Source organism: Ptychodera flava, unplaced genomic scaffold (genome assembly GCF_041260155.1).
Source record: "Ptychodera flava strain L36383 unplaced genomic scaffold, AS_Pfla_20210202 Scaffold_39__1_contigs__length_1403739_pilon, whole genome shotgun sequence".
In the NCBI taxonomy this organism is placed as follows: Eukaryota; Metazoa; Hemichordata; class Enteropneusta; family Ptychoderidae; genus Ptychodera; species Ptychodera flava.
Window position 1 is genome coordinate 94969 of NW_027248361.1, and position 27933 is coordinate 122901.

The 27933-nt window shown below is 36.5% G+C and overlaps 1 protein-coding gene across 1 annotated transcript; it reads left to right on the forward strand.

Annotated features, from left to right (window-relative positions):
* Window positions 1-51: 51 nt before the first annotated feature.
* LOC139127960 (fibrillin-1-like) lies at window positions 52-27812 on the forward strand. Its single transcript, XM_070693809.1, has 36 exons — window positions 52-105; window positions 821-1018; window positions 1288-1404; window positions 2193-2459; window positions 2799-2951; window positions 3555-3736; window positions 3970-4150; window positions 6429-6572; window positions 7454-7579; window positions 7945-8067; window positions 8462-8722; window positions 9650-9781; window positions 11183-11308; window positions 11730-11855; window positions 12510-12632; window positions 13237-13377; window positions 14428-14550; window positions 14860-14982; window positions 15322-15444; window positions 15927-16046; window positions 16508-16627; window positions 17090-17353; window positions 17640-17762; window positions 18253-18383; window positions 19081-19318; window positions 19730-19861; window positions 20159-20275; window positions 20907-21016; window positions 21286-21505; window positions 22038-22172; window positions 22448-22520; window positions 22678-22727; window positions 22870-23168; window positions 24751-24861; window positions 25474-25649; window positions 26880-27812. The coding sequence occupies exons 1-35, from the start codon at window positions 54-56 to the stop codon at window positions 25621-25623; spliced, it is 5214 nt and encodes a 1737-aa protein (XP_070549910.1). The 5' UTR covers window positions 52-53; the 3' UTR covers window positions 25624-25649; window positions 26880-27812.
* Window positions 27813-27933: the final 121 nt, after the last annotated feature.

A 27933-nucleotide genomic window follows, 5' to 3' on the forward strand; every position in this document is an offset into this window, starting at 1 on the left:
ATATTTGACTTGTACATTCAGACTCAAATCACACTCGATCCTGTCGGAAATCGATGAATATTTTGATAGATGGACAGCCCTACAACACCTCTTCGCTAAGTTATGGTAAGAATAGTTCTGTGTTTTAATGTGCAACAAGAGCTCTTGAAGCTTCAATTTTGCTGTGACAATGATATACATGGATGGGGTGGTTATCCTGTGTTTTTGAAACTCACCCATGTGTTGGCTTACCCAAGTTGATCATATTTTCGTTTGTTTATGTTGATTTAGTAAAGTCTTTAGAAAACTGCCATTTTGTAATAAGCAGAATATTCTAGTTTCATCGTCCTAAGGAGGTACATGGCACATCTTGAGAAATCAAAGCGAGCAGATTAGTTGTTGTAAATACGAAGCATTAATCTTTTTCAAAGAATATCTTTCGGGAGCAATAGTCATTTATATGACGTAAAATCGTGGGACATGTAATGGATAAGCGGTACTTTTATATATGTATATGCGTTATTTTAAAACTATTGAAAACTTATAAAGTATATAAAGACGTGGTCATTAGGAACATCGAGACAGCGATTGTCCCTGATTGCAAATACGTGAGCTGACGTTATGTATGTATGAAACCGAAAAAATTACCCATGTTCTCGCACACTTAGAATGACTAATTTATTTTACATCGTATCGCGTACAGAATTCTGCCTAAAACCCCTATCAGTTAGACTTCATAAATTATAGAGTGAATGGTGACCACAGGTGTGTTATAGCAATCCTAGCCTGCATTTCATAGTATATGTAATTCTTCGTGATGCTGTTTCGTATTCTTATCCAGAACTTACTGAAGAGGGTCTTGAAAATGTCAAGTTGAAGCTCAAGCGTGTTGGTAACTCCACAACCGACAGAATAATTGCATCGTTTTCTACCGGTGTATCCATATCTGTTGGTGTTGTCGGAGAGGATAACTTGAAGATGTTGGATGTCGTTTTCAGTGCGCCTGAATCTTTCAAGGATAAAACAGTCGGGCTTCTGGGTAAGTCACACGGTTTTTACTTCTGATGTGTGCTTGGTTAATATCCTTAATCTTCGATTCCGCAGATATACAAAATCTGTTTCGATGGAAAAGTATTATTTCGCACATGAAACAAACGAAACCAAGAATGATGGTCAGGAAAAATCATTAAGGAAAGGCAGAGGGACAAACCTGAGAAGGAAGATGACATAATTCACGGTAGGCGAGCGTCACAAATAGACACATCTGTCTATCCACCTTACAAATTATAACTTTGTATGTCTTCACAGGAGTGTGGAACGATGACATCAGCGATGACTTCACCATGCCCAATGGGAATGTTAAACAGTCTGCTGTCCCCGGTGGTAATCTCACTGAAAGAGAACAATTTGAATTTGGACAAACTTGTAAGTTTGAGTCACTTTTCAATGCATGCGAGTTAGGTTGAGTTCATTGATTCAATATTGTTTCCGGTGGAAGAATTATGTGTTATCCTTCACCTATTGATGTAACACATAGACATTTTGGTATATAAGAACAACGATCATACAATCTAGCAACATATACGTCTCATCATATGAGTAATTGTTATTAAGCTGTCAGCGGATTCAATATTATGAGGTTCTTACGAAAATATCGCAAAGGTTGAACGTGGACATTGGCGCAAAGTATTGCCTGACGCGAAGCGGAGGGCGATGCGCGGCCACAATGTCCGAGTACATTCTTTGCGGTATTTTCGTAATAACCTTATTATTATACATCTTACATTCGTGACTGGGGCATCAAATTATCAGAGTAGTGGACCTTTTTCGTGCAAAGTCAACAATTTTTCTTCCGATTTATAGCGCAAGTGTGCACGCTATCTCGGAGGCGTTTCTGAAACTTCTGGGTAATTGGTGTGTACACACGTACGTACAAAGCGCGCGAGACATGTGCGTGCTGTCGTCCAATGAGTCCCTTGAAACCGTTCAACAGTGGATGCGCAGATACAGCCGCAGGGGATGGGGCGCCTGGAAACCATACGTGTTACGGAACTGGCGTTCCATACGGATTTTTCAGCGCACGCAAAATTCTATTGTTCTCTGTGGGAGAGGATAATAAGCATTGTTTCTTTGACCAAACTTCGTCTAACGATTCCTATCGTAACATTGTTTTCACAACCATGACCAATCTTTAAACCGTTCTTGTTTCTCAGGGATGGTGTTTCAAAACGATTCATTGTTCACCTATCCGAACGGAAGAACATGGCAGGATTATAACGATCTTGACTTCGTTCCGTTCTTCCTGGATGAATTGATTGCCAGCTTCGAAGCCAATGATACGGACTTTTTGAATACTGCCCGCGGCATCTGCCAAGACGACGATGACTGTTTGTTTGATACCTTGGCAACAAAAGCTACTGCAATCGGCGAGACGACCAAACAAGCATCAACAGGTTTCAAAATAGAGGCAGAAAAACTCAGTAAGCCATATCTATCTTTCCTTGCTTGTATTATCTTAAACATGATAGGCATTTTCGAAGTGTGGGCTCAACAAATAAATAATTTCAACTGCCTCTAAAATATCGAGATGCAATTTTGAATGTATAGTATGCAAATAAAATTATTAGTCCAGTCGTGATTAATATGAATATTTATAAGGCTACAAAAATATCAAGATTCAATTTCAAATATAAAGTAATTGCTAAATGAAATTATTTGTCCGTGCGTAACCAATATCTCGGTGTTTTAAAATGCATACAATCATAAAAAGTATGAAAAAATATTTATCATATTCTGTCTAATGTAATTTGCATTTACAGCTAACTTTCCACCAAGTTTGAATGGATCTCAAATAATACAGGCAGAAGTTAACAAAATGTTTACTCTTCAAGTTACGGCTTCTGATCCAAATAATGATGAAGTGACATTCAGATTGGCCAAAGATGTAGCCGGAGCGACCATCAATGCTACCAGTAAGTCATTCCAAGAGGTGGTTATTACTTCGGCTCTGTTAGGAAGAATATTGAGGCTGCAGAACCTATTTCGTAGGATATGTCTTCCCGACATCATCTGATTCAGACAGCGCCAAAGTGACAATTATCAAAATCTGAGACTTCTTTTTGCTTCTTCCAATCCTAGCCACCTTCATCAAATTGAAGATTTTGGACTTTGTATTATAGCACGCTATGATGTCACCTGAAGCACTATAACAAACTTTTTCATGCAGTATATACATATCAGTTTGCCTATTATGAGAGCTGTATAATGTAAATAGACAAGCAGTATATTATATATGTCTCATTTGCAGACAACAGCTGAACACTCTGATGCGACGGCTGGAGTGTAATATGCTGTGCTGTATGCAAATTTATTCATATGATTTACGATACTTTGAAATAAGCTATACTGTGGTATATTTCCGTGCTATTACTGTTCTCCAATAACGTTCGCAGCACACAGACAATCTTGATTGTAGTCTTACCATGCGGATTACTTTGTTAAGTTGGTGTTTCATGCAGCTTTTCAAGAAAAAACAGCAATGACCATATTATATGTTTGAGTCTTTTTTCTCCAAGCTGGAGAATTTACATGGACACCGCAAAACACCGACTTTGTTGAAATCGAGATCGAAGCTTCAGACGGAAAGGCCCTGTCGTTGTTGAAGCCAACGGTTCAGATTTGTGAATGCCTGAATGGAGGAACGTGCAACTACGACGCTAATGTTGCTGGCAGTGATGAAGTAAATAACAAATTCAAAGTGAGTGACATGAATAATTAATAATTAATGTGATGGAAGTATATAATGAATAAATCACTGCAGGCGACACCAGAATGTCAGTTCGAAGTACATTACGTCTGAATGTATTTTAACTTTATATACGTCTGAACAATGTTACGATGATATTCAGTCAGGTACTACATGTTTACGTTGCAGCTGGTAATATGCTTGTTAAGGTCCGCATATATTTATGTCATCACTTGTCTTGTTAGAACGTGACCTGTGACTGCCCACCTGGATGGACGGGTGACAGCTGTGAGAAGGATTTTGATGCTTGCTTAGATCATCCCTGTTACCATGGAGTTAATTGCACCGACAACAAGGCACCAGATAGTGGATTCGTCTGCGCTGCTTGTCCACCTGGATTGTCTGGAGATGGAGTCAAATGTTTCGGTAAGCTGGCAATGCTTGTTGGTTATGTAATAATCGTGCTTATCGATAGTGCAATATACTGTTTTGTCTCACTCATGGCAAACTAGACACATATGTTGCTGAACATGACAAAGTCATCCTTATTCGGATGACTTGACCTGTCCTAATTTGACATGAAAAATGATCTCATCATACCCATCCATAATCCGATAAAGGTAGGTCAAAACTCGCGATACATAGTCAATTGCTATAAACATAGACACAAAACAGCACAGAACAGTAGAGCACCGGTACAAACAGCAAAGTCAGATTCATGAAAGAAAGATACATGGACCTCTGGCCAAAAGACCAAGAAGTGATGTCAGGTGTTTTAAAAATAGTAAGCGCATCCTGTCCCATATGTGGCACCCGCCATATATTTATCTGTATATATATATATCAATCTGAAATTATAAATTATCCCAACTTGTCAAGTAACATTCCTTCTGCACCTGCTTATGGTATGTACGTGTCTCAATTCTCAGATATTGTAGAATTTGTATTTTTTACGTTGATTTTCAAATGAGACACAACTAATCGGCATCAAAACTAGTGAGACAGGGATTACACACCAAAAAGGCGAGTGGGAGCTTTCAAAACGTTCTATAGCCAAATACAACACCTTGGTCACTCAAATGATTAGCGACAGCATTCCCGGCCTTGCCTTATTACAGTGATTCATATCCTGTATCATGTCATACAATTTAGACAATTTTGAGGACTAATTCTAACGGGCTTAGCAAGCTAGCAGAGTACGCTTAACAATTCCTGACACCGAGTGCCACCACTAACTATCAGTGTTTCAGGACGGTACTACTTGACTTTGTAATTAACAATGTCCCACGGACGTGGTAAAGTATTACCTTGAATGAAAATTATCATTAGACCAGTTTAACGTCATATTGTGCTACTACTATCGGGTGGTATACAACATTTGTGGATCTACAACTTAAAGCCCAACTAGCTGCATCATTTAGCATTATTTTTATGAGTTTACTTGAAAGTTAAAACAAGTTTGCGTGAATGCACTAATTTAATTGTTTGTATGCCTTATTATTTACTACCCTTTTGCACTGTATATGCAATTTTCAACAAGACAGAGATTACACTGCAATTAAATGTTTTGGTCAAACATTAAATCGCGGAAAAGCACAAAGTGTGGATATTTTGCATATCTGAACTAAAGTCTTCACACAAACTGCACTGAGTAGTCAAATTTAATGCATAGGGATGAACATTTTCAACTAAGACATTGTATGTTCTGTTTCCTTTGTAATCTTACCGATTTTTGAAAATGGCGGAAAAATCAAAATGACAGTTAAGATTTGAATTTACTCGTCAAATGTTTCACAAAGGAATGGTCTCCTAATGCCGTAAAAGTCCACATCCCTTCAGAGGCTATGATTCAGATAAAACCAGCAGAGAATAGGGAGACATTTTGAGGTTAACATATTTCAAGATCTACAGCTAGCGGGGATTTAAAGAGAACAATTGAGTGCAAGTGCTGCTAAATTATTTCATGAAACTCCTAGGGTTTTTGGCGGAAGTCTCGGTAATTTTAAGACAAATCAGTGCATTCTTTCTGCAAATGCACGAACAACCATTAACATTCCTTTGAATGTAGAATATTTAAAATGTTAATACAAGATGGACATTGTCAGACACAATATGTCAGGATCATTATTTAAAAGTCGTAAGTTTACATACATTCTGTTTGCAAGATGATCAATGGTTTTGCACAGTAGCCAAGATATAATTTCATAACTGTACCGCATCTCGGAATATGATAAAAAAATATTTGAATGGCATGTACACTAAATAATTTGAAGAATGCATTACCAAATGATAAAAAATGTCCAACTGACAGAAATGTTTTAGCATTAGCTTCCCTCCATGTACAACGGAGTTGGTCTTCCCTTGTATTCCATAAACGACTATTGTTGTTCAAAAGTATGCACAATGGATACCTTCGTAATCACAAACTAAACATAACAAATCCCAATCGGATCTAAATATTTCAAACTTGCAGGTGGACAAGCCAAACCAAAAATCGATGCCAGTTTAGATACCATAACTTTGGCTTAGCAAGACAACATGCATATTTCATGCTTGGGCAGCACAATACGGAGACAATCATATGATAATCACATGAATCCACGGAAATATTAAGTGACGGTCGACTTATTACTGGTGTACCTTTATCTTGACCGTGACAATGCTCTTGCATAAAAATGACGTTTTGTTCTCATTTATCTAACAGATATTGATGAATGCTATGAAGAGAAAGATGGAAAACCCGATGAACCGTTCTGTGAACAGGTCTGCAACAACACGGAAGGAAGTTACGATTGCGGTTGTTTCAATGGATATGAAAAAGTCGATGGTAGTAGAACTGCCTGTAGAGGTGAGTAAACACAATGACAAACAGTGATCATCAGCTAACAACTCAGACTCTAGCTGGTGTTTCTCTTATCCAATCAGAACAATAGTACCAAGCCATAATCTACATTACAGTCATAAGTTAAATTGTGACAAACTCGATATAACAAACACAAATAGCACAGCACAGATAGACAACAAACAAGTACCAAAGTTAAACAGGAACTTCCCCTATAAAACCCGGATTATTGTTAATCTATGCACATGTAAAAAAAGCCACGCTACTGAAGGGACGTGCCGTGTTTAGTCCCAGAGTCCCATGATTTTGCAATGTTTCATTGTCATTGAATCTTGCATATGATGCCTGTCAATATATAGTGATTAAACTTGAGTCGAAAATTGACTTAAAGAATGTTCCGTTTTTTGTTAGAGAACGCATATGTTTCAAGATGTGTTCCCTGTACGACCATTTGACCCCTCGTTGCATATGTCACGAAAGTGACCATCATGATTATTCAAATTTATCATACGGTCAAAGCGATGCTATGAGAATCCAAAAACTCCCACCCACAAATGTATTACAGATTGAGCATACTTCATAGTTTCAAAGAGCGATAAAATACGATTTCACTATAAATGAAACCCAGTAGTAGTAATAGCACAGCTTTGTCTTGCATGGTATCCGGGGAGTGCTTTGCTTAGATGCAGTGGAAGCTAGGACAACATCTCATTTTATGATGTTATGGTATCTTCTTGAAATGGCATCTTCTTTAAGTCAAAATCAAGTATTCCCGTCTCTTTGTATTCTCCAGTTTTTACAATTTACGCCTGAAATCACTTTATCGCCCTTTTAAAAAAGCAGCTAATTTGATTCTTACCTATTCCCTACGCATTTCAATCCACTAGACATCGACGAGTGTAGTCGTAATGATTTCGATTGTCACGACAACTCTTATTGCAATAATACAGAAGGTTCCTACGAATGTGTTTGTAATGATGGGTATAAAGAAAGAGGAAATAGCACGTGCACAAGTAAGTATTTCTACAGTTTACATAACGCCTAATATTATTTATCACTCTGGATTCCGAAAGTTATACATAATGTTTCTTTCTGTTTAGGGTTCATATTGCCGAAGATATTAAGTTATGAATACTGAAATAGGAGACGGTTATATTATTAGGGGACGTTAATGTAGGGTAGTTGTCAATTGTATGGATAATGACTGAATAATTTCATTTATTTACATGGATGTCATGACACTAATGTAGGTGTACTTGTTTCCTGTATTCTTTAGTCACAGAACACAAACGCCATCCATGTGTTCGTACTAGCAACACTTACACACATACCCATTCATGTATAAATACATATTGTCCTTGGTACACTTTCTCAAAAGATATCAATGAATGTCTTGAAGAGGCGGACGTGTGTCCTCGGCAAAGTGAATGTAAAGACACCGTCGGTTCTTTTTCATGCGAGTGTCTTAATGGGTTTGAGAAAAGTGGAGAAGATTGTGAAGGTATGACTTATTATTATCTTGTACCTTTCATATTGTGAGTAGGTACTAAAATTCATTATACACAGAAAATGAGCGATCATATGGGATAGCTCTTTCAGCAGTGAAAGATAAAGAAATAATTATGTGATGTGAATTTCATTGGTACATCTTTTAACAAAGGTGGTCTTAATCACCAAATGTTCGAAAAAACACTGCTAACTTATCAAGACCAAGGTTCTTTGACGGTGTTATCTAAGCTTTAACTGATATTCCAATGGGTTGCAAAGTTTCAGCCCCTTTGGATATAAGTACATATAACTGTGTTCAATGAATGATCTTGTTGATAATATCACTTTTACAAGAGTTGAGAGGAGGGGGACGTCATTTATCGTGTTTTCTGCTCTGTTATTTGAAGATATCGATGAGTGTAGCGTCACAAATTCAAACGACTGCCACGGAATGGCGACGTGTGTGAACGTTCCCGGCACGTATACCTGTGATTGCAACGACGGTTGGCACGGTAACGGCACGACGTGTGAAGACATCAACGAATGCGAAGACATCAATCTCAATAACTGTGACCCTCAGCGAGGAGTTTGCACGAATTCTGCTGGTACCTTCAGCTGTGAGTGTAAAGATGGATATGTTGGAAGTGGTACAAGTGGAGGTTGCCAAAGTAAGCATACATCGTGTCTCTTCAGAATCATAGTTGGAGTCAAATTCAGCAATGACACTGTTTTGGCTTTAGCATTCACTATATCATTAGTATATCGGTAACTCTCATTTCTTCTGAATATTATTATATTCGCCTTCTACGCTGAGTACTCTTGACTAAGCCCTGTCTTTTGTGATACAAAAGTGCAGCAGGTCTTAATTCTAATTTTCACATCAGTGTTCAAAACTACCATTATGGCTACCATAGTGGCAAAACTGTTTCTAATCTGAATTTAAAATAAGCATATAAGCAAGTTAAAATTAAAGTATAAGCAAATCAAAATATGCTCTGGCAAAATATGTTTTCATATCGGGGCATATTTCCAAGGGATGCCCTAACTGAACATAAAGTGATATAAAAATTGAATCCATTCTTTTAAATGATATTTTACTTTTTTGCCATAAAAATTTTAAAGATTCCATCAAAATGAGTTTCTGGTGGATTAAAATATGAAGGGAGTAGCTTGATGGTGCTAAATACTTGTTATCCCTTTATTAATGTCATTATATTTTATTTTGGATTAACACGTTTTTGATATGCAGCATAAACGCGTCGTAAATCATAAATGATGCCCCAGTGAAGGCGATGAAACACCTCTTTTCATTAACTCGATATGATTGGAATTCGTAGGTAGAAGGAGTATGGCCGACGGAAATTATCGATCATCTTGGATATTGTTGAATCGCACGTTAGCTTATCTTCTGCCCAACACAATTTCTCAAATCTGCATTATGCTTTGTCTTTTGGCTATATGGATATTTTAGTCAGCTGATGTCCTAAAAGCTGTTTTCAAATATCTTGAATATCAAATCATGCCAACGCTTAAATATACGCAAACATTAAGAAAATTTGTCAACAAACTGCTATACAAATTTTATACATTTTCAGACGTAGATGAATGCACGACCAGCACGCACACTTGTCCCGCAAGGAGCAGATGTGAGGACACGATAGGTTCATATCGTTGCGTCTGTCTGGGTGGCTATTTGGACATGAATGGCGATGGCAGAAACTGTACAGGTAGTTTTATCGTCGACATTGAAGAAACATGTCACAGAGCCGCTCTATTCACTTTAGTGTCAGCGACATAAATGACTTCAATGATATAAATCTTCTGAACGAAATTTGAATAATTTGCCTTTCAGTAGTAATAGTAGAAAAGGCTAGTGGGACATGGTGTGCGACATAGAATTTCTCTTATCCAATGGTGTCGTTTTAATTGTTTGGAAAATGTAGAATAACGATTATTATCATGATAAGATTAATAATTTCACACAGTAAGAGATTCCAACTTTTCACATGTATTAACAGTTGAAGGAAAGTAATCATATCACAAAATGAATGTCATTTTAATCAGCAAGCACTGTAAAACGTCTAAAGGCAAGACGGCCATCTTATACCCTTAAGGTGAAGTACTACGAATTACGTCAAAATTAAATTGTGGTGTCATTTTCTTGAAACTTTGCACAAATATTCTTGGAAGTTGTGCAAGTGCAAAAATAAAATAAAAAATGGGGGTTACCACGCTCGTTTCCATGGAAACGGACGTTAAAATGGCGTCGTTAGAAATAAATAAAAATGATGTAATTCACTTAAACTAAAGAAAGCAATTATAAAAAGCTTAGCAAATGAGTTAATTTTAATAAATACCAAGACTTAAGATCCATATCTATCTAATGTATAGTTTTCATGATGTTTGTAAAGAAATTTTTACATAAGTATCGATTACAAAATGACGATATCGAAATTATATCACTACATAATTTTCGAACTTTCTTCCTGTCGCTTTGAATGGTGTCATTTTGACCAAACTTGGCGAATAAAATCCTGACATAATACATTTTGTTTACACTTTTAATAAAAGGGTGTCACCACGCTACTTTTTACAATATCTCCAGGTGAATGGGTAATATGCGCCATGTAAATGGGAGAGAAATGTTAATTTTTCGCTCATATTGAATAATAACCAGCTTCCCAGGGGGTCAAAATATGACAAGGTTATAGGTCACATGTATTTCTAAGAGACTGGGTCAAAAAATTAGGTAAAAGCGCAATTTCAACAATGACAGGTGATGTTAAATACATGCGCTACAAAGTAACCCATTTGCGACAGGCTGGAGTTAAATCTGCGCAGAAACGTTCTAAAGCGCGTGCGCGTCCGAATTAGTCGCCCTTTACACTGCATAAAAATCCTATAGTACTTACTGTATTAACATGGATTATTGCCTGTATTTTAGCTGGAGAGTGCAAATACAGATGAATACAGTCATGAATCCATTTTTGTATTCAGCAAGCCTGTATTCATGTGGATTCATGTGAATTCACGTGTATTATACTATAATACAGGCAACTCATTAATGTGAATTTATCTGAATTATTGGGTTTTCATGCAGTGTTACCTTAATACATTTCTTTTTGCAGACGTCGATGAGTGTGCGCTGAATATTACTACTTGCCCACCGCGGTCCCATTGTGTCAACACTGTTGGCGCATCGAAGTGCGAGTGTAACGAAGGATATTTGGAAAACAGCAATGGGATCTGTCAAGGTAACTATGACTCAGTAAACGACAGTTTCAATGGTCACAACAATATGGAAATCTAGTGTTAAATTTAAGTCATTTGACAGTCTTAATTTGAATTTGCACAGGAACATCAATAAGACAAGCATTAGGAATACTAGTATCCTAAAGATTTCATAGATTTTGTGTGGCATTCATGTAGATTGTGATATTTTATATGCTTCATCAACTCGATATGATAAGAGAGGAGGGATATTTTAGATTGCCTGCACAATAGATGTCTCATAAGTAGCACATGGTATAACATGGACAAATTCATGGTACTTGATTATCAAAGATCAGTATCTTCACATTTTAAAGAGATTTGAAAGCGAGGCATTTCTTCATAAATATCAAATTCAAAACAATAAGTAATTATGCCTTACGATGAATCTACTATGTGTTACAGATATTGATGAGTGTCTTTCCGCTGAACATGACTGTGACACTTCGATAAGTCGTTGTGTGAATAACGAGGGGAGTTTCATTTGTCAGTGTAAGCTTGGATACACAGGCGATGGGCAAACATGTACAGGTAAGGAATTACTCATGTTTACATTTTAGGACAACATCTCAAAATGGAATGTGAATTTTATTCATTTAATGTTAAGAAAGAGATGTATTTAACAGCCGCCATAATACTATTTATCTCAGGAAGAACACTGAATAGATCACAATGCTAGAGTTCCATGTGTCACCGCATGGATCTGCTTATCTCTATTCGTCACTCTACCTTACAATACTTTCTCTTGGTACCATGGTCCTGTATTTTGTTTGTTATTATTCAATCGGGAAACGGCCTTTCATAATTTCTGTTACATTCTATTCCCGCTTCTCAGCGCGGATATACATAATTATGCTTCAGTCTTTGGCAGAACTAAGTCATAATCAAACTTTCAATCATTTCGATAAAGATTGAATCAGATATTGGTATTGCACATACCCCTTCAACAAACATAAGTTTACATACACCTTCAACATACATACATACATACATACATACATACATACATACATACATACATACATACATACATACATACATACATACATACATACATACATACATACGTAGGTACGTAGGTACGTACGTACATTTATAAACAGAAAATGAATTCAGTGATGCAGCAATACACACCAATTATTGCAACTGCGGAGAGTCACTTTCCACTCTCAATTTACCCTTCAGACATCAACGAGTGTGAGATTAGCAACGGTGGATGTCACCAGTTATGCAACAACACCGATGGAGGACATTTTTGTTCTTGTTCTGAAGGATACAACCTAGCTACCGACGGACTCAATTGTCTAGGTAACGAATTGTTATGTTCTCAATTGATTAGTTTTTATTGAAGATTAACTGTTTTACTGTCCAGAAATTCTTCTTATTGCAGCTTTTACCATACACCATAATTATTCTCAAAATAACTATGGAAGATACTTGCAAAAAGACTAAATAATGATGAATATATGCCATGTTCATTTGCATATTCATGAACGTCTATTTCAAAGTTACCTTTTTTGCTTTGCTGACGAGGTTAAAATAAAACAGGTAAACTTTTAGAAATCAAGTCTACGAAACGACTCTTTCTGGATAGTCTGTAACAATATGAAACACTGGTTGTCTAGCTACTTTAATTATTACTCAGAAAGAAACATACATAACTCATACATTTTCTATGTTACTCTAAAATTTCAATAGCAATATTGTTCCATTGTTGTTGTTGTTGTTGTTGTTGTTGTTGTTGTTGTCGTCGTTGTTAAATTTGAAATCATTCACACACACATACACAATGCGCTCGGTTACATAGATTGTCAAGATGATGAATGTATTACGGGGGATCAGACGTAGGAGATCACTCTATTCTCCAGATACTGTTCTTGGTAACATACTAACTGCAATTTTTTGTCCTCAGACAATGATGAATGTGAAGCTGGTACACATGATTGCCCACAGAATTGTAGCAACGTTGACAGAAACACAAATTCGAACGGTTTTAAATGTGTCTGTTTCAATGGCTTTGATGACGACACAGGTGACGGAAGAACGTGTACACGTAAGTAACTTACATCTTTCCATATTACAGCAGGCGACTTACTCATATGAAACAAGTTAATGAATTAGGAATATAATCATACACATCATGACGTAAGCAAATGGAAATCAGTGAAACAATACAAATGCAGCTTAATTTTCAGACTGAGGTGATTAGTTCTTCTGGGGACACATTTTTCCACATGGATATCTGGAGATCAGTACAGTGAATTATAATTAAATTTGATTTGGTCTCTATGTCTTTTGTGCCAGCGTGTATGTATGTATGCTGCAAGCTTGAAAATTCTTAGTTATTGAAGTAACTTTCTGATGTTACACGAATACCTTTGGTCACTAAATTCTTTGCTGGATGTTGCTAGATCGAAAGCGAAAGAAACCTTACTTCATCAGCATACGTGTTTGAATTATGATATGATGTGCGAATTTCTCATACTTCAATTATGTAATGATGCCGACCTTATAAAAAGCCTCAGGTATGTAATACTTTGTGTTGAGGTTATTCTGAATTGCTTACATCCCTGGCACTTTACTTATGCACACTGAAGACCCTTTCAAATGTTGAAGGTATAGTTCATTACAATATCATAAAAACAATGTATTAATTGTCATTGTATCATCACTTATTTAAACTGTGAAATCACAGGACTAAATAATTAAAGGAAGACGTAAGTCAGTCACATTGCATTGGCTGTTATCTGTAGAGACCGGTGGAGATTATATAACAGACTGCAGCTTATTCGATTTATGCTGAAGTTAATCATCCGTATTAATTGTATCGTCTTGTATTTTATTGTGATGAATAGTACTGCACTCTATCGTACTTTGTTGATTACATTCTATTTTATTAGTTTTAATTATCTTGCGCTGTATTGTTTTGTATTTTCTTTATTGTATTGATTTGTATTGTATTGTATTGTATTGTATTGTATTGTATTGTATTGTATTGTATTGTATTGTATTGTATTGTATTGTATTGTATTGTATTGTATTGTATTGTATTGTATTGTATTGTATTGTATTGTATTGTAATTCTCTTCTCTGTACTTTTCAGCTGAAGTCAGCTGTACAGGTGACTCTTGTATCCATGGCACTTGCTACGTATTGAACAACGTTGAAAACTGCCAATGTGATCAGGGCTATGTCTTAGATGTATCAAATTCGTCGCTTTGCAATCGTAAGAGCTGCTTTCATTTCGTACTACTTGCCAATTAATCTTTCTGAGATGTTTTACAAGCCGATGTTTTTTGTGCGATATTCAATGCCCTTTGCACCAATGAATATTTTAATCAGATATCCGGAAGAATCTAGCCTTAGTTGTGTCATTTTGGCATTACCAAATTTGACAATTACTATTTAAATCGGTTACTCATATCACTTTAAATGTAATAGCCATGCAAAACGGAAGAAAAAGGTCATATCATACGATTTCTCCTCTGCCATTCAAAATAGCTTTTCATGGTTATTTTTTTCAATATTTATTCAGCACTGAATGAGTGTGACACAGGGAGTCACTCCTGTCAACATGTTTGCCATGACCAAACGCCCGGATATACATGTACATGTAATGACGGCTACGTTCTGAACAGTGATGAAAGAACGTGCACAGGTACAGAGAATATACCTTAACTAATCATTCTTGTACAGTTCTTCACCTAAGTTCATTCTCTAACAGTCACCCCCCTGTTAAAAGACATTATACGCTTTGATTTATATAAGAGTATTATGTCTGATTTTTACAAATAAGCGTTGTAAGTCGGACTGTTATCGTTTAATTGCCTAGGGAAAATTGTTTTCTCCAGATGATTAATAAAATACGTACAATAATGATTTATGTCTCTAAGAATTACTTAAATTAGTTTTTAATGTGAGACATATGTGGTACAAAGTTGTCAAAATAATTTACTCGTTTTGATGGCCCACTACTATTGATGTGCTTTGTTTAAAGATATTGACGAGTGTATCATTGGGCAGCACAATTGCACAGTACTTCAGCAGTGCATAAACGAGGAAGGGTCTTTCCAATGCGTTTGCCTCGCTGGTTTTGGGTCCAGCAGCGGTGACTGTCAAGGTAACGCGTTACTATTGTTACATATCACCACAACATGTAAGTTTAGTCCACAAAAACAGTGATACCTTGTCAAAATATCAAGGTACGGTAATCGGTATACTACATTTATTTTTAGTGGTCATTTAATTAACTTCTAATATGTTACCAAAATCATGATGATGCAAATTGGAACTTAACTTTTGATATTATTATTTCACTATAATTTTACCTCGTATATTTTGAATTTCGCATTGTACACATCTCATTCTATTCAAGTCGTGTGACTGAGATCACCTCCATTAGACTTTGCTGAATTTGGCGTTTGATTTATTATCGCCCGGATAGGTAGTACAAGTGTGCTCAAATCTTCCCTATAGTATGTCAGGTAAATGATGCAATAGATAAAGTGAAAGTCGTATCCATTATGTAGGGCTGGGGTCGTTGTTCAAAACATATGACTCAGTCACAAGTTGTAAGTTGTTTGTTCTCTTTACTCCACTTAGATGTTGACGAATGTGCAACCGATAACCCTTGTCACATAAATGGCACTTGCACGAATACAATCGGTTACTTCAAATGTGAATGTAATGAAGGTTTCCAAGGCAACGGGATGATATGCACAGGTGCGTAACAAAATTAAATATGGATCCGCAATATATGAACGTGGCTCTGCAACACATAGGGAAACATGTATGACACCTGATGCCAAGAAAATAAGGCACTCATGTGCCTTCGTATTAGATTGTTTTTGTAGTTTTATGAACATGTGCATCGATATCAAAGACTCTATCTATCTATCTATCTATCTATCTATCTATCTATCTATCTGTCTGTCTGTCTGTCTGTCTAAATATCTATCTATCTACGATCTGAATACATTTATGTTCATCAGTTTAAACGTTTGTTCAATGTTGCCGACGCTTTCTGTGCAGCATATATGCCAAGGAAGGCTTATACTTTAATTGCTTTTGTAACTAATCAGCAAGACGTCGCAAATCCAATTAACATTAGTTTGTATGCATCCTTGAAGTACAAGGTAACACTGAATGCCAGCTTTTGGGTGTTTTATTATTATTATCAACAGATGTTAACGAATGTGAGCGAACATCTCCTTGCAATGAACACGCCGACTGCATCAACACAATCGGTGGACATCAATGTCAATGTAGAGATGGGTTCACAGGTAACGGTGTACAGTGTACAGGTAAGTGTCTGGCTGCAACTGTGTTCTTTATTGACACATGAAACAACACGTTAGAATGGTTAATTTAATTTCAATGACACCATAATTTTTATCAATGTTTATGTCTACAGTTGGTTTTAAGGTAATGCATGTTAACCCACCATCTTTGTTCTCTAGAGATGTACGTGGATGGCAATATGTATCTTGGTGTACCCTCTGATTTGATATGCAATAACACAAGATATCGCTGTTAAATGGGTGATTTGACATTGCCGGCGCTTTAAAAAACATGTGCTAAACCAGCGGAAAAAATAAACATTGCACCAGCTACTGAACTTCAAGTTTGATTTTGTTTTATTTGTTAATTTTGTAATCTGCTTACATAATATTTTTCAAACGATAAAGGTCTCATTTAAGTAGAATCAAAATGGATAATTATGTGACATGGCTTGCACCAACTGAACTGTTTTTCCCCTTCACCAGACACAAATGAATGCGAGACATCTGACACCAGCTTACGTCATCGATGTAACCCAACTACGCAATGTCAAAACACACAAGGCTCGTATACTTGCATATGTCCTGATGGTTTCCTTGGAAATGGCTTAGAAGAGTGCATTGACATCAATGAATGTGAAGGAGGCACCGATGGATGCGATGATAGCATCTCTGAATGTACGAATATCAAGGGATCTTTCCTCTGCATTTGTAAGGATGGTTTTACGATGACTGATGGCTCTTGCGTTGGTAAGTTATTGTAGAATTAAATGCCGCCAAATGACGCGTGGTTTGCAGTTTTCCTAACAAGTGTTAATCCTGATACGCTAGAAGTGATGGGAGTGTCTGTCTATTCCAGCCAAAGTGCATCTCTCTATCTTATTCTCTGTTTATCACGCTTCATTTCGGACAATACTTAGTACTTACCTTAGGACAATTAGGCTTTCATGGTAAAGTGCACTTTTGCCATTATATTGTCATTCAATTAAAGATTAAAACACCAATCAACCATCAACTATTCTTACGTCTCTTGCAGATGTTGATGAATGCAAGCAATCGCCCTGTACACAAAATGAACGCTGTATAAACTTGCCAGGCAGTTACCAATGCCAGTGTCGATCAAATTACTATAGATCTCATGAAGACGCACATTGTGAAGGTACAAATATTTCCTCTTTCCAAAGATATATCGGAGAGAGAGAGAGAGAGAGAGAGAGAGAGAGAGAGAGGAGAGAGAGAGAGAGAGAGAGAGAGAGTCAGTCAATCAGTCAGTCAGTCGTTTGCAAATTTGAGATCCTTCCGTCCAATTTTTACAAGCATTTTTATCTCCAGCCGAAAAATATTATCTTTGTGGTTTAATCGTGTATTACACGTTTCTTCAGTGGTGTTGACCAGCAACCGGTGGTCGCCGTGAATATTGCAGTTCACCCAAGCTCATAGGCGTGTTTGAAAAGTATATTTAATTGTCATTTAAGATCCCTTTATTTCTTTAGTGTCATTGTACCAGAAATGTGCAGCTCTGAAGAAATTATACTTTTCCATACACTTATTTGATCCTTGTGCTTTGTAAAATGTGTATGCTTTCTAACGGGTATATCAAAACCTAACGAGATTGTAAGTGTGACGATTGCGTCTTCATTCGATTTCAGAATCAACATCCTTCAATGCATCTATGGTTGTCCTATCTGTCGGTGTGAAAGACATGACAGTCTTTGATACTCAGCTTACTCTGATTTCATCGACTGTTTTTGATCAAGTAGGCGGTGTTATCGAAGACGATGTGAGTATACGTCAATATATGTATAAGCTAAAGCCATTGTTCAAAGATGTACACTTGGTCGTTCACAGATGATCTGCACTGTAATTATGTACTGTGAAATAAGGTAGTGTCCGTTACTGTGAAATAAGGTAGTGTCCGTTACTTTGAAATGAGGTAGTGCCTGTTACTGTGAAATGAGGTAGTGTCAATTACTGTGAAATGAGGTAGTGTCCGTTACTGTAAAATGAGGTTGTGTCCGTTGTTGAATGAGGTTGTGTACGTTACTGTGAAATGAGGTAGTGTCCGTTACTGGGGAATGAGGTAGTGTCCGTTACTGTGAAACGAGGTAGTGTATGTGACTTTGAAATGAAGTAGTATCCGTGTTCTCTAATATGAGGTAGGTTATGTTACTGTGAAATGAGGTAGTGTCCGTTACCTCTTATATCCGATATTGGACGTCAGTAATATACTGCTGTGTAAAGTACTTATGTTAAAAAAAAACGGTTTGGTTCTTTTCGCATATTCAAATATTTGGACAGATGGACAGATGTTGAAATACATGGATAGGAAACTGAGAAACGGGCCATGGCGACATATATTAGACAGACAGACTGACACAGATTGGGCCTACATATTCACACGGATAGACAGACAACAAATAATAAATAAATAAATATATAAATAGGTATAACTACACCAAGATTATCTTTCGTTTTAGGTAAACACGGTCTTCTTAAACTCTTCCGTTGGGTCTGATTACCTTGGAAGCATTGTTTCTGGTTTTGAACCAGCTGCAAGTGCAACAAGAGTACGGTATTCTGTATATGTTAAGAAGTCGTCAAGAATGTCAACTGATGACGTCATGTCAGCTTTCAACGCTGGTTTAACAGAAAATGGCCAACTCGTTGGAATGAAGACGCGTATACAAGCTGACTCGTTCAATATTCAAGATCTTGGTACGTCTTGAACAAAAGAAAATTAATTTGGTTCGAAATCGTATTAGGTTCTTTTTTATAACATGATTGGAACTAATTTGGGATAATTGGATGGTGAAGTAATGTCTTTAAAATCTGCAAATGTAGGCTCATCTGCTTTTCTTTTTAAGTTATACACTTGTTTTTATGAGTAGTTTGTAATGATGCTACATTCAGCTATAGAACACCTAACACTTTTGACAAATTTTAAAAAATTTGAAGATCCCAGTATCCCAAATTAGTTCCAATTGTGTTTTACTCGGTTGATCGGCCAATGGCCTTTTAGTAATATCATAGTTTTACGTTTAGAATGAGACATATGATGAGCTGCTCCTTTCAGGAGTTTCTATCAGCAAAACTTACCGAGAAATTTTGTTCGTTTCATTTTTCTAGTGATCAACCACTGCATTGATGAAAGTGATAACTGCAAAGCAAATGAGAAATGTGTATTCCAAGGGCACAACTTGTACACTTGCACCTGTTCATATGGGTACGAAAAGCCTGGAAACCAAGAATTATGTACAGGTAAGTCAACTCCGTATCTTGCAAATGTACGACTGTTTAACACACTACGCAGTACCAAAGCCGCAACAGAGGACCAATCAGCACAAGTCATGTTATTTTCACATAAGATACTTGAGATATTATTTCAACGTAACTGATCACGATATAATATTTTCCTATGACGTTGTTAAGTGGGATATCTTAGGCTCAAATCAGCTGAAATTATATCAGTCTTCAATTATTCTATAAAAATGGATCATCTGCGAATCAATGGCTTTTGATATTATTGTTTCACCATTATTATTATCACGTGTTCAGATGTTGACGAATGTCTCAGCAATCCATGCCAGAACAACGAACAATGTGTCAACAGACCTGGTTCTTATGAATGTGTTTGCCTGATTGGAACTGTAAGAGTAGGAGATCAATGTAAAGGTAAATACAAAAAATTAAGTAACTATAATCATTTCCATGACGATACTGGAAAAGAGGATTGAACATGTTGAAGGTAACTTGATTTCCATCAATCATGTCGTTTGACCAAAATAGATGTACTGTATCCACCTACTACATAACTGTCATCGAGAGCAATCCAATGTGCTTAGGTTTAAACACCATACGGAACACATTTTGGTAATAATACTTTCAGTCGCCAAAGGCAAAGTGTTTCAGTACTTTTGATGGATTCAAGTATTTCTCGCCCGCTGTGTGTAGTTTCACATGTTTTTGTATTGGCACATTTGAAGTAGGAAGGAACATTGTTTGAATCTTATACCTGCGTGTATAGCCAAAATTCAAATTTAACACACGAAAATAAAACATTGTTAGGGGTCTATGAATCGTAAAAGTGTATGCACTCAACAGGAGCTCCAAATATCTAACTCTACTTATATCTAACCCAATGCCTTCACTAGTTTTGCAGTATATACTTAAACCTACTCTTTGAAATAATCGTTGTGTATTCATGATGAATTCACGAATTCAAAATATTTGGTGTATTATGTACGACGTTTTACTTTTCTGAGTTGTAAGACAATATGCAATTCTTATCATATTATTTGTTCAGACACTGTTGTTTTTCAAAATGCGCTGACCTTAACCGAAGAGTTCAAAGACGCGTACAATGACAAGACTTCACCAGAATACACACAGTTTACAACTCTATTTACCGCAGCTGTAAGTCCACTATTTATTTATAATCGTATGTATGTATGTATGTATGTATGTATGTATGTATGTATGTATGTATTGTATGTATGTATGTATGTACGTATGTATATATGTATTTATGTATGTATGTACGTGCGTATGTAATTATGTGTGTATGTCTGTATGTGTGCATGTAATATAAAAATCACAATACATCAATACATGACGTTCATTGCCCTGTATCATGTCCTTGAGCAAAAGGTTTATCTCTTGCTGTTTATCATGTATCAATATAGATCTCAGCTACCTTTAAAACAGACCAACGCACAGGAAATACGTATCAAGTATGCGTAATTCTGGACGTCAAAAAGGGCAGCACTGAGGTAACATATAACACGTACTTCACAGAAGATATTGGATCGGCTGATATTGAACGGGTCTATGAAGACCTTGGAAACAACCTGACAGTAACAGATGACATCACATTTTATTTCGTTAGCAACCCGACTGTAGAAAGTAAGTACTGATGACTAAATAATTTAACTGTGTGGTGAATGGATGAATTTGAAAAAGAAAAAAAGAAAAAAAGTATTGATTGAATTGATTCATTCATTTATACATTAATCTATGAATTAAATTTATTATTCATTCATTCATTCATTCATTCATTCATTCATTCATTCATTCATTCATTCACTCATACATACATTTGTTCATTAACGTCATTATTCTATGTGTTCGTTTAATTTATTCAGTCACTCAATGTATGACACTATCCAATTATAATCATATTATTGCATTAACTGATCGCTTACGTATTGATTTATTTATTCATTTGCTATTTATATTTTAATATTAATCATTGCTTAATTCTATATTCATTTGTTCACTTCAATGGTATGTTGTGTTTGCTTATTAAGTTATTGTTCATATGAATGGATCTATACCGGCCGATATTGGCAATATTGGCCGTTTTTACGGCCCCTTTTTATAATATGTACACTTGAACAGAAGCATACACACTGTTGTATACCTTTCCCCGATACAGAAATTATACCAAAAGCCTGTGATGTGAACGATTGCAGTGTTAACGCAGAGTGTATAGACATACATGAACGTTTTCACTGTTCGTGCAAAGATGGATACCAAGACATGTCATCACGCCCCGGACGAGTTTGTACAGGTACTTGTGTATTGTTCTCTTATTGTTATTTAGGGATTGTAAGAAACACAAAATAATTCGCGTGACATTATATAATTATGTATATTCCACTAAAATTTAAGTTATATGAATCTTATATAACAAATTGAGTATGTGTCCAGTTCAAAACTGGAGACCTTCATTATATAAAAATCAACAAATGTGAGTCACTTTTACCTCTTTTTTAAGAAACATGTCTTACAAATTTTAGAATAACGGACATGCTTCTCTTTAATACAATTTTTTTCTGTCTTTAGAAATCTGTCCCTCTACATACTGTTCAAATGGAGGCACGTGTGTTGGGGAAACCATAGCTGATAGAACATGCGAGTGAGTATAACCATTTAATATGTAAATCCGTATTTGTATATATGCTTATATTGTCACAACTTTCTGGTTTCCTTTTCTAATCAGCTATACAAAAAAACAAGTGAATACATGCATACGTGTAACACTAAGTCATATTCTCTCTTTTGTCGTTTGGTAGTTGCCCGCCCGAATATAGCGGTGACAGGTGTTTGAACACATCAAAACCAGGTATGTCGTCAAGCTCTTTCTAATGCACCCACAGTTTACATCGCATTTGAAACATGCAAAGCAGTTTTGCCACTTTGTCAAAAATGGTTTGTGTATTATATATGTCACGCAAAAGCATGTCTGTAATTTACATTTTATACAGCGGCACAAGACGAGAGGGCATATGAGACTTTGGCGATCGGACTGGGTGCGACTGCTGGTGCCCTGTTCATAGCTGTCGTCATATTTACAGTCTACTGTTGTCACGCAAAGATATCGAAGTCACGTGAACATGTCAAGGCTTCGTCACACTGGAGGGACTTTACTGCTGAACAAGACGGCAAACTAGCCGACGCCTGGAGTGCCGATCAGTCGAGCTACTCTGATGGTTCCCTGGACGATTTTGGCGAGTCAATCTGGCAAGTGCAGGCACGGCAAGTCGCTAGATCAATGGAAAACGCGGTAATATGCCATTTTAATAATGTTTTGTTAAACTTTGTTTTCACATTACAGCGAATGTCTAAATAGGCACATCTAAGTATTTTCAACATGGCGAATTTCAAACGTTGCGAAACTTTCCCCGTGTGATATGTTTTCATAACATCATGCTGTGAACGTTCGTTCGAAGGAAAGATCTATACTTTCAAACGGAAAACCTAATAGGTAGTTCATAATACCTAGGCTTTGATTTCACCGTGTGCAATAAAATTGCACAAGGTGAAGTACCAAAATGTTGGTGATCGAGATAGCATGGTGGAGCATTTAAAAACCGTCAAATAACAGTTAACTCGTCAACATACGCACACGATCACAATAATCCTGAAGAGAGATATGTATGATTCCAATCAAGTGCTATAGTCCAATTTTTAATTGCCATACCAACTTTACCATACACAATACCTCCCCCTCTCCATTCCTTTACCAACTCTCGATTCGCTTAAAGGTATACAGTCACCTGTAATCTAAATATGCCCATATATGGTCAAAGGGGCGTTCCTTGGTATTCAAAATGCCCATGTGAGGGCGCTGTTTTTACAAAGCGGCCACCCGCGTAAAATCTGTGATTGGTTAGATTTTCTCTTTCCATGGTAACTGTGGCAAAATTGGAATAGGTGACAGTATACCTTTAAGGTTCAAATATTCAATCACCCCCGCTGAAAAAAGTACCGTACCACAGACAACAGAATAACTCAACTATATGTGAAGAAACGTTACATCCGAAAGTGTTGGCAAAGAATTCTAAAGAATGTCTAAAGTGAATAAGGGAACTTTTGCTTGATAATCTGGCTAATGTGAGACACAAGGTCACGTGAAACGTTCTATCTAAGCCCTTGGTTATTCGGCGAATACTTGACAAATTGACAGCCGCCTTTTTATCGAATAAAACCATTTCACGGATATCTTTATAGCATTTGCCATCGAAAAAATATCTCCCATACGTCTCCCTTTGTTCACACTGATAGGCGTTTTTTCTTACTCCTGTACTTCAAACAGAACCACTAAACTTTTTTTTTACTTTTGCCTCATCACATCTTGATTGAGTCTAATCACAAATATGTTTCACCGACGAGGAATTACATAGAACTCGTTCACCTTAAAGTACATGCTATTTGCCTGTGCTATAGTGCCGGCTGTACAGTATGACACGTCCCATTTGTCAAATGATATGCTCGCTTTGAGTGCGGGGAGCGTTTGACCAATGAACAATCGTCAAACGAAACATATTTTGCTCTGAAAAAGAAAACGATCCTACATTTGTGTTCTTTCCCAAAGAACGTTACAGGGGCATATGAATAAAATCGTCCCTACAGTTTATTAAAGGCACATTATTAATAACGTATCTGTTGGTACAAGATACAGTGCCTTTAAAAGGCACGCACATTTGACTCATTTACTAACGTGCTTCATGAGCATTTCTCCGCTAGACGACCTGAAATTTCGTTGTAATTCTTCAGTCTGCTGCAAATATTACTGCAACATATAGTAAACACAAAATTATTAGCAGATTTTTATATTTCAAGCGCTATCCTTTGAATTATTGCAGCCTATCAATGAAGGAATAGATTCTCCAATCTATCAGTCGTCACAGATGCCGGAAACCCAATTTATCAGACCTTATGTAGCCGCAGGCCACGAAGAACAATACATTCAACGAGTGAGTAACTAAGATCCGAAATATTTCGCTTGAATATTTTCATAGAGTGGTTCCCATCCCTTTTCTGGCGGCAAACGGTATATTCTATGCCCTTGTTCTATATATGTGTATCCTCTGGTGTGCACTTTTGGAAAGATAGTATGTGCCTCTAAATTGAAAGACTTGAACTTTTGATCAAACTCTATCTAAAGACATTCTCAGCCACTCCTTTTCGAAAACAAGAATAAAATCAAGGGGAAAAATGCAAAGTTCGGTACAACAGCCGATAATTACAGAATATTTACTGACAGCTCAAATTCACAATTGCCGCCATCCCTGTGTTATCTCTGAGAAGAAAAATTATTTTTTTTACGATTTCTCAAAGAAAGCCTATGAAAATTTTATTCGCCATGCTTGCTTCAAAATCTGTTCGAAACCCATTTTCGCCATACGAAGGCGACCGGAATACACCTTTGACGTGAATTTGTTGTAATTTTGTCAGTGTTAAGCTATGAAAGTTAATCATCACCTAGTAGTCATATAAATATTCATGGCATCATTTGTGTAATGTTACCGATTAAGGTCACATTGTCTACGTCATTTTGATGAATATTGGTACCATTGTATGATTAGGCTGACACGGCAAGGCATTCAATGTTCAGAGGACAATCACGCGCACCGGAACGTTTCTCAGAGTTGACAAGACAGTATTCTTGGCGGCAAAGAGAACACGACATTCCTGTAGATGACATCTTCAAGATGCCAAGAGCAAAATTGAACTAACAATAACTGTACAGTCAATAGACAAGGTAAGTGATGCCATCGGTGAGTGAGCGAGTATTAAGGGAGTGAGTGAGGGAGTGAGTGTGTGTGTTTGTATGTATACGGATAGTTTTCAATCGGATTCGAACCCACAACATACGGCATCAGTCGCCTAGCTGAGAGGCCACAGACAGAACCACTCGGCTAAATCTCCACTCCCAAAAAGAGTGGTTCAATAGCCGGCTAAGTTGTTACATTTTTCTGACTGAGACCGCTCAACACGTTGTAGAGTTCGTGAAGCACTCACGCACGCATGCTCACTATCATACATCGCACATACACACTTTATCGAAGCGAAGAAACGAATTTCATCGCTTTAACTGGGCGAACGATAACCTCGGGGACAATCTGTCCACCAGTAGTGTTACCAACCCAGGGTAGAAAATACGGATAGTTTTCAATCGGATTCGAACCCACAACATACGGCATCAGTCGCCTAGCTGAGAGGCCACAGACAGAACCACTAGGCTAAATCTCCACTCCCAAAAAATATATATATATATATATATATATATATATATATATATATATATATATATATATATATATATATAATATATATATATATATATATATACTCTCTGTGCCTAAGTTCAGAGGTTGCCATAAAGCCATTATGGTGATAACCGGGAGGGCACATTGTATACATTTTGTGTATATTATATATATATATATATATATATATATATATATATATATATATATATATATATATATATATATATATATATATATATATAGTATATATATATATATATATTATGTATAGGCCTATGTCTGTCTGTCTGTCTGTGTGTCTGTCTCTCTATCTGTCTGTCTGTCTGTCTGTCTGCCTGTCTGTCTGTCTGTCTGTCTGTCTGTCTGTCTGTCTGTCTGTCTGTCTGTCTGTATGTATGTATGTATGTATGTATGTATGTATATGCTAATTTCCCATCATCTGTATTTTATTACCGATTATATACCTTACATGGGGTTATCTTTTATGTATGTATAAACAAGTAAGCCCCCTTTATCTTCCTGTTTAGTGCGTGTTAGTTTGTCTGTCTTTAAAGTTAAGCCCATGTTGTTCATAGAGTTAATCTGAAATGTAGCGAAGTGCGAAATGGACTTATCAAAGATGTGTAAACATATTTTACGTTTGAACAACGACCGCCGTAAAACATTAATTCGGTATGGCTGAAATTTAAATTACATTTATCCCGTTATTCTCGTTTCAGAGTTCACAAGCTACAACAAATGATCGACCTCTTCGTTTTCTGCATCCACTTTTGATAGCGACAATGAAGACTTGGCATCTTATTCGTTTCCTAAGAGACAAGAAAATGCCACGAATTTTATTTAACTCCAACATTATTTTTACCTCAATGAATTTACTTAAATGTATTTAGCCCATGACTTATACTTACTATTATGTTTAATTCCATACCAATATTATGTATACCAGATCAATATTTACCATTAATACCATCAAAATGTGACAATTTCTGAGGGTTATTCTGACAAGGTTTTATACTCATCAGGTTATATCTATAATCAAATAACTTAGTTATCCTGTATTCAATTATGCACATATACAGAATCAATAACTTGTTATTGTAAAAGACAGAAGAAGAATATTTTCTCAATGTGCAAACTTTTAATTATGTACAGTATAATTCCTTACCCGAGGGAATGGTCCCAACAGAAACGTTGATTGACCACTGTAAAGTAATGTTCTTGATCCCCAATATCCAGGATTTGTCCTTAAATTCTTGTAGACTTATTCTTATCCATACTTGTTCAAAGCTTTAGCTCCAATTAATTTTCATTTTATTACGATGCCCTATCCGTCGTATTTTAATTGGTCGAGCTGAACAGCGTGACTGACTACCACTACACAGTACTGGTTTGTACATGCCAGTGAATATGAATAATAATATTAACAACTCACAGTATCGTAAACATTGTAATTTTCAGCTAAAACATAAATTTGTGATCTTTACAGAGATCATAATTAATCTCAAAATAAAATGAGCACTTTGTCAAAAAAATCTTCGGATTTGCAAAATGCGCTCGGATACAGCGCAGCACGTCACTGTTTAGTGAATACCACATTTGTTCTTGGGCCTCGTCTTTTGCGTGGGAAGGTTTCGTAAATTTTGACTGTTTCCTTGGGTATCGTTGTAATAATGGAAATAATTGACTCCGCCTGACTGTTAACGTTTATTTATGGGTAAGGCGAGAGGAAAGCCAAAGTTAACGGGCAGAGGCTTAGTTTTGGCTTTCCGCTCA

What these genes read in the sequence shown, in the direction of transcription:
- LOC139127960 (XM_070693809.1), top strand. Translation starts at nt 54, where the DNA reads ATGAATATTTTGATAGATGGACAGCCCTACAACACCTCTTCGCTAAGT. An exon ending in CAACTCTATTTACCGCAGCT is followed by an intron (nt 21,017 to 21,285) that starts GTAAGTCCACTA and finishes GTATCAATATAG; the next exon opens with ATCTCAGCTACCTTTAAAAC. An exon ending in TAGCAACCCGACTGTAGAAA is followed by an intron (nt 21,506 to 22,037) that starts GTAAGTACTGAT and finishes TCCCCGATACAG; the next exon opens with AAATTATACCAAAAGCCTGT.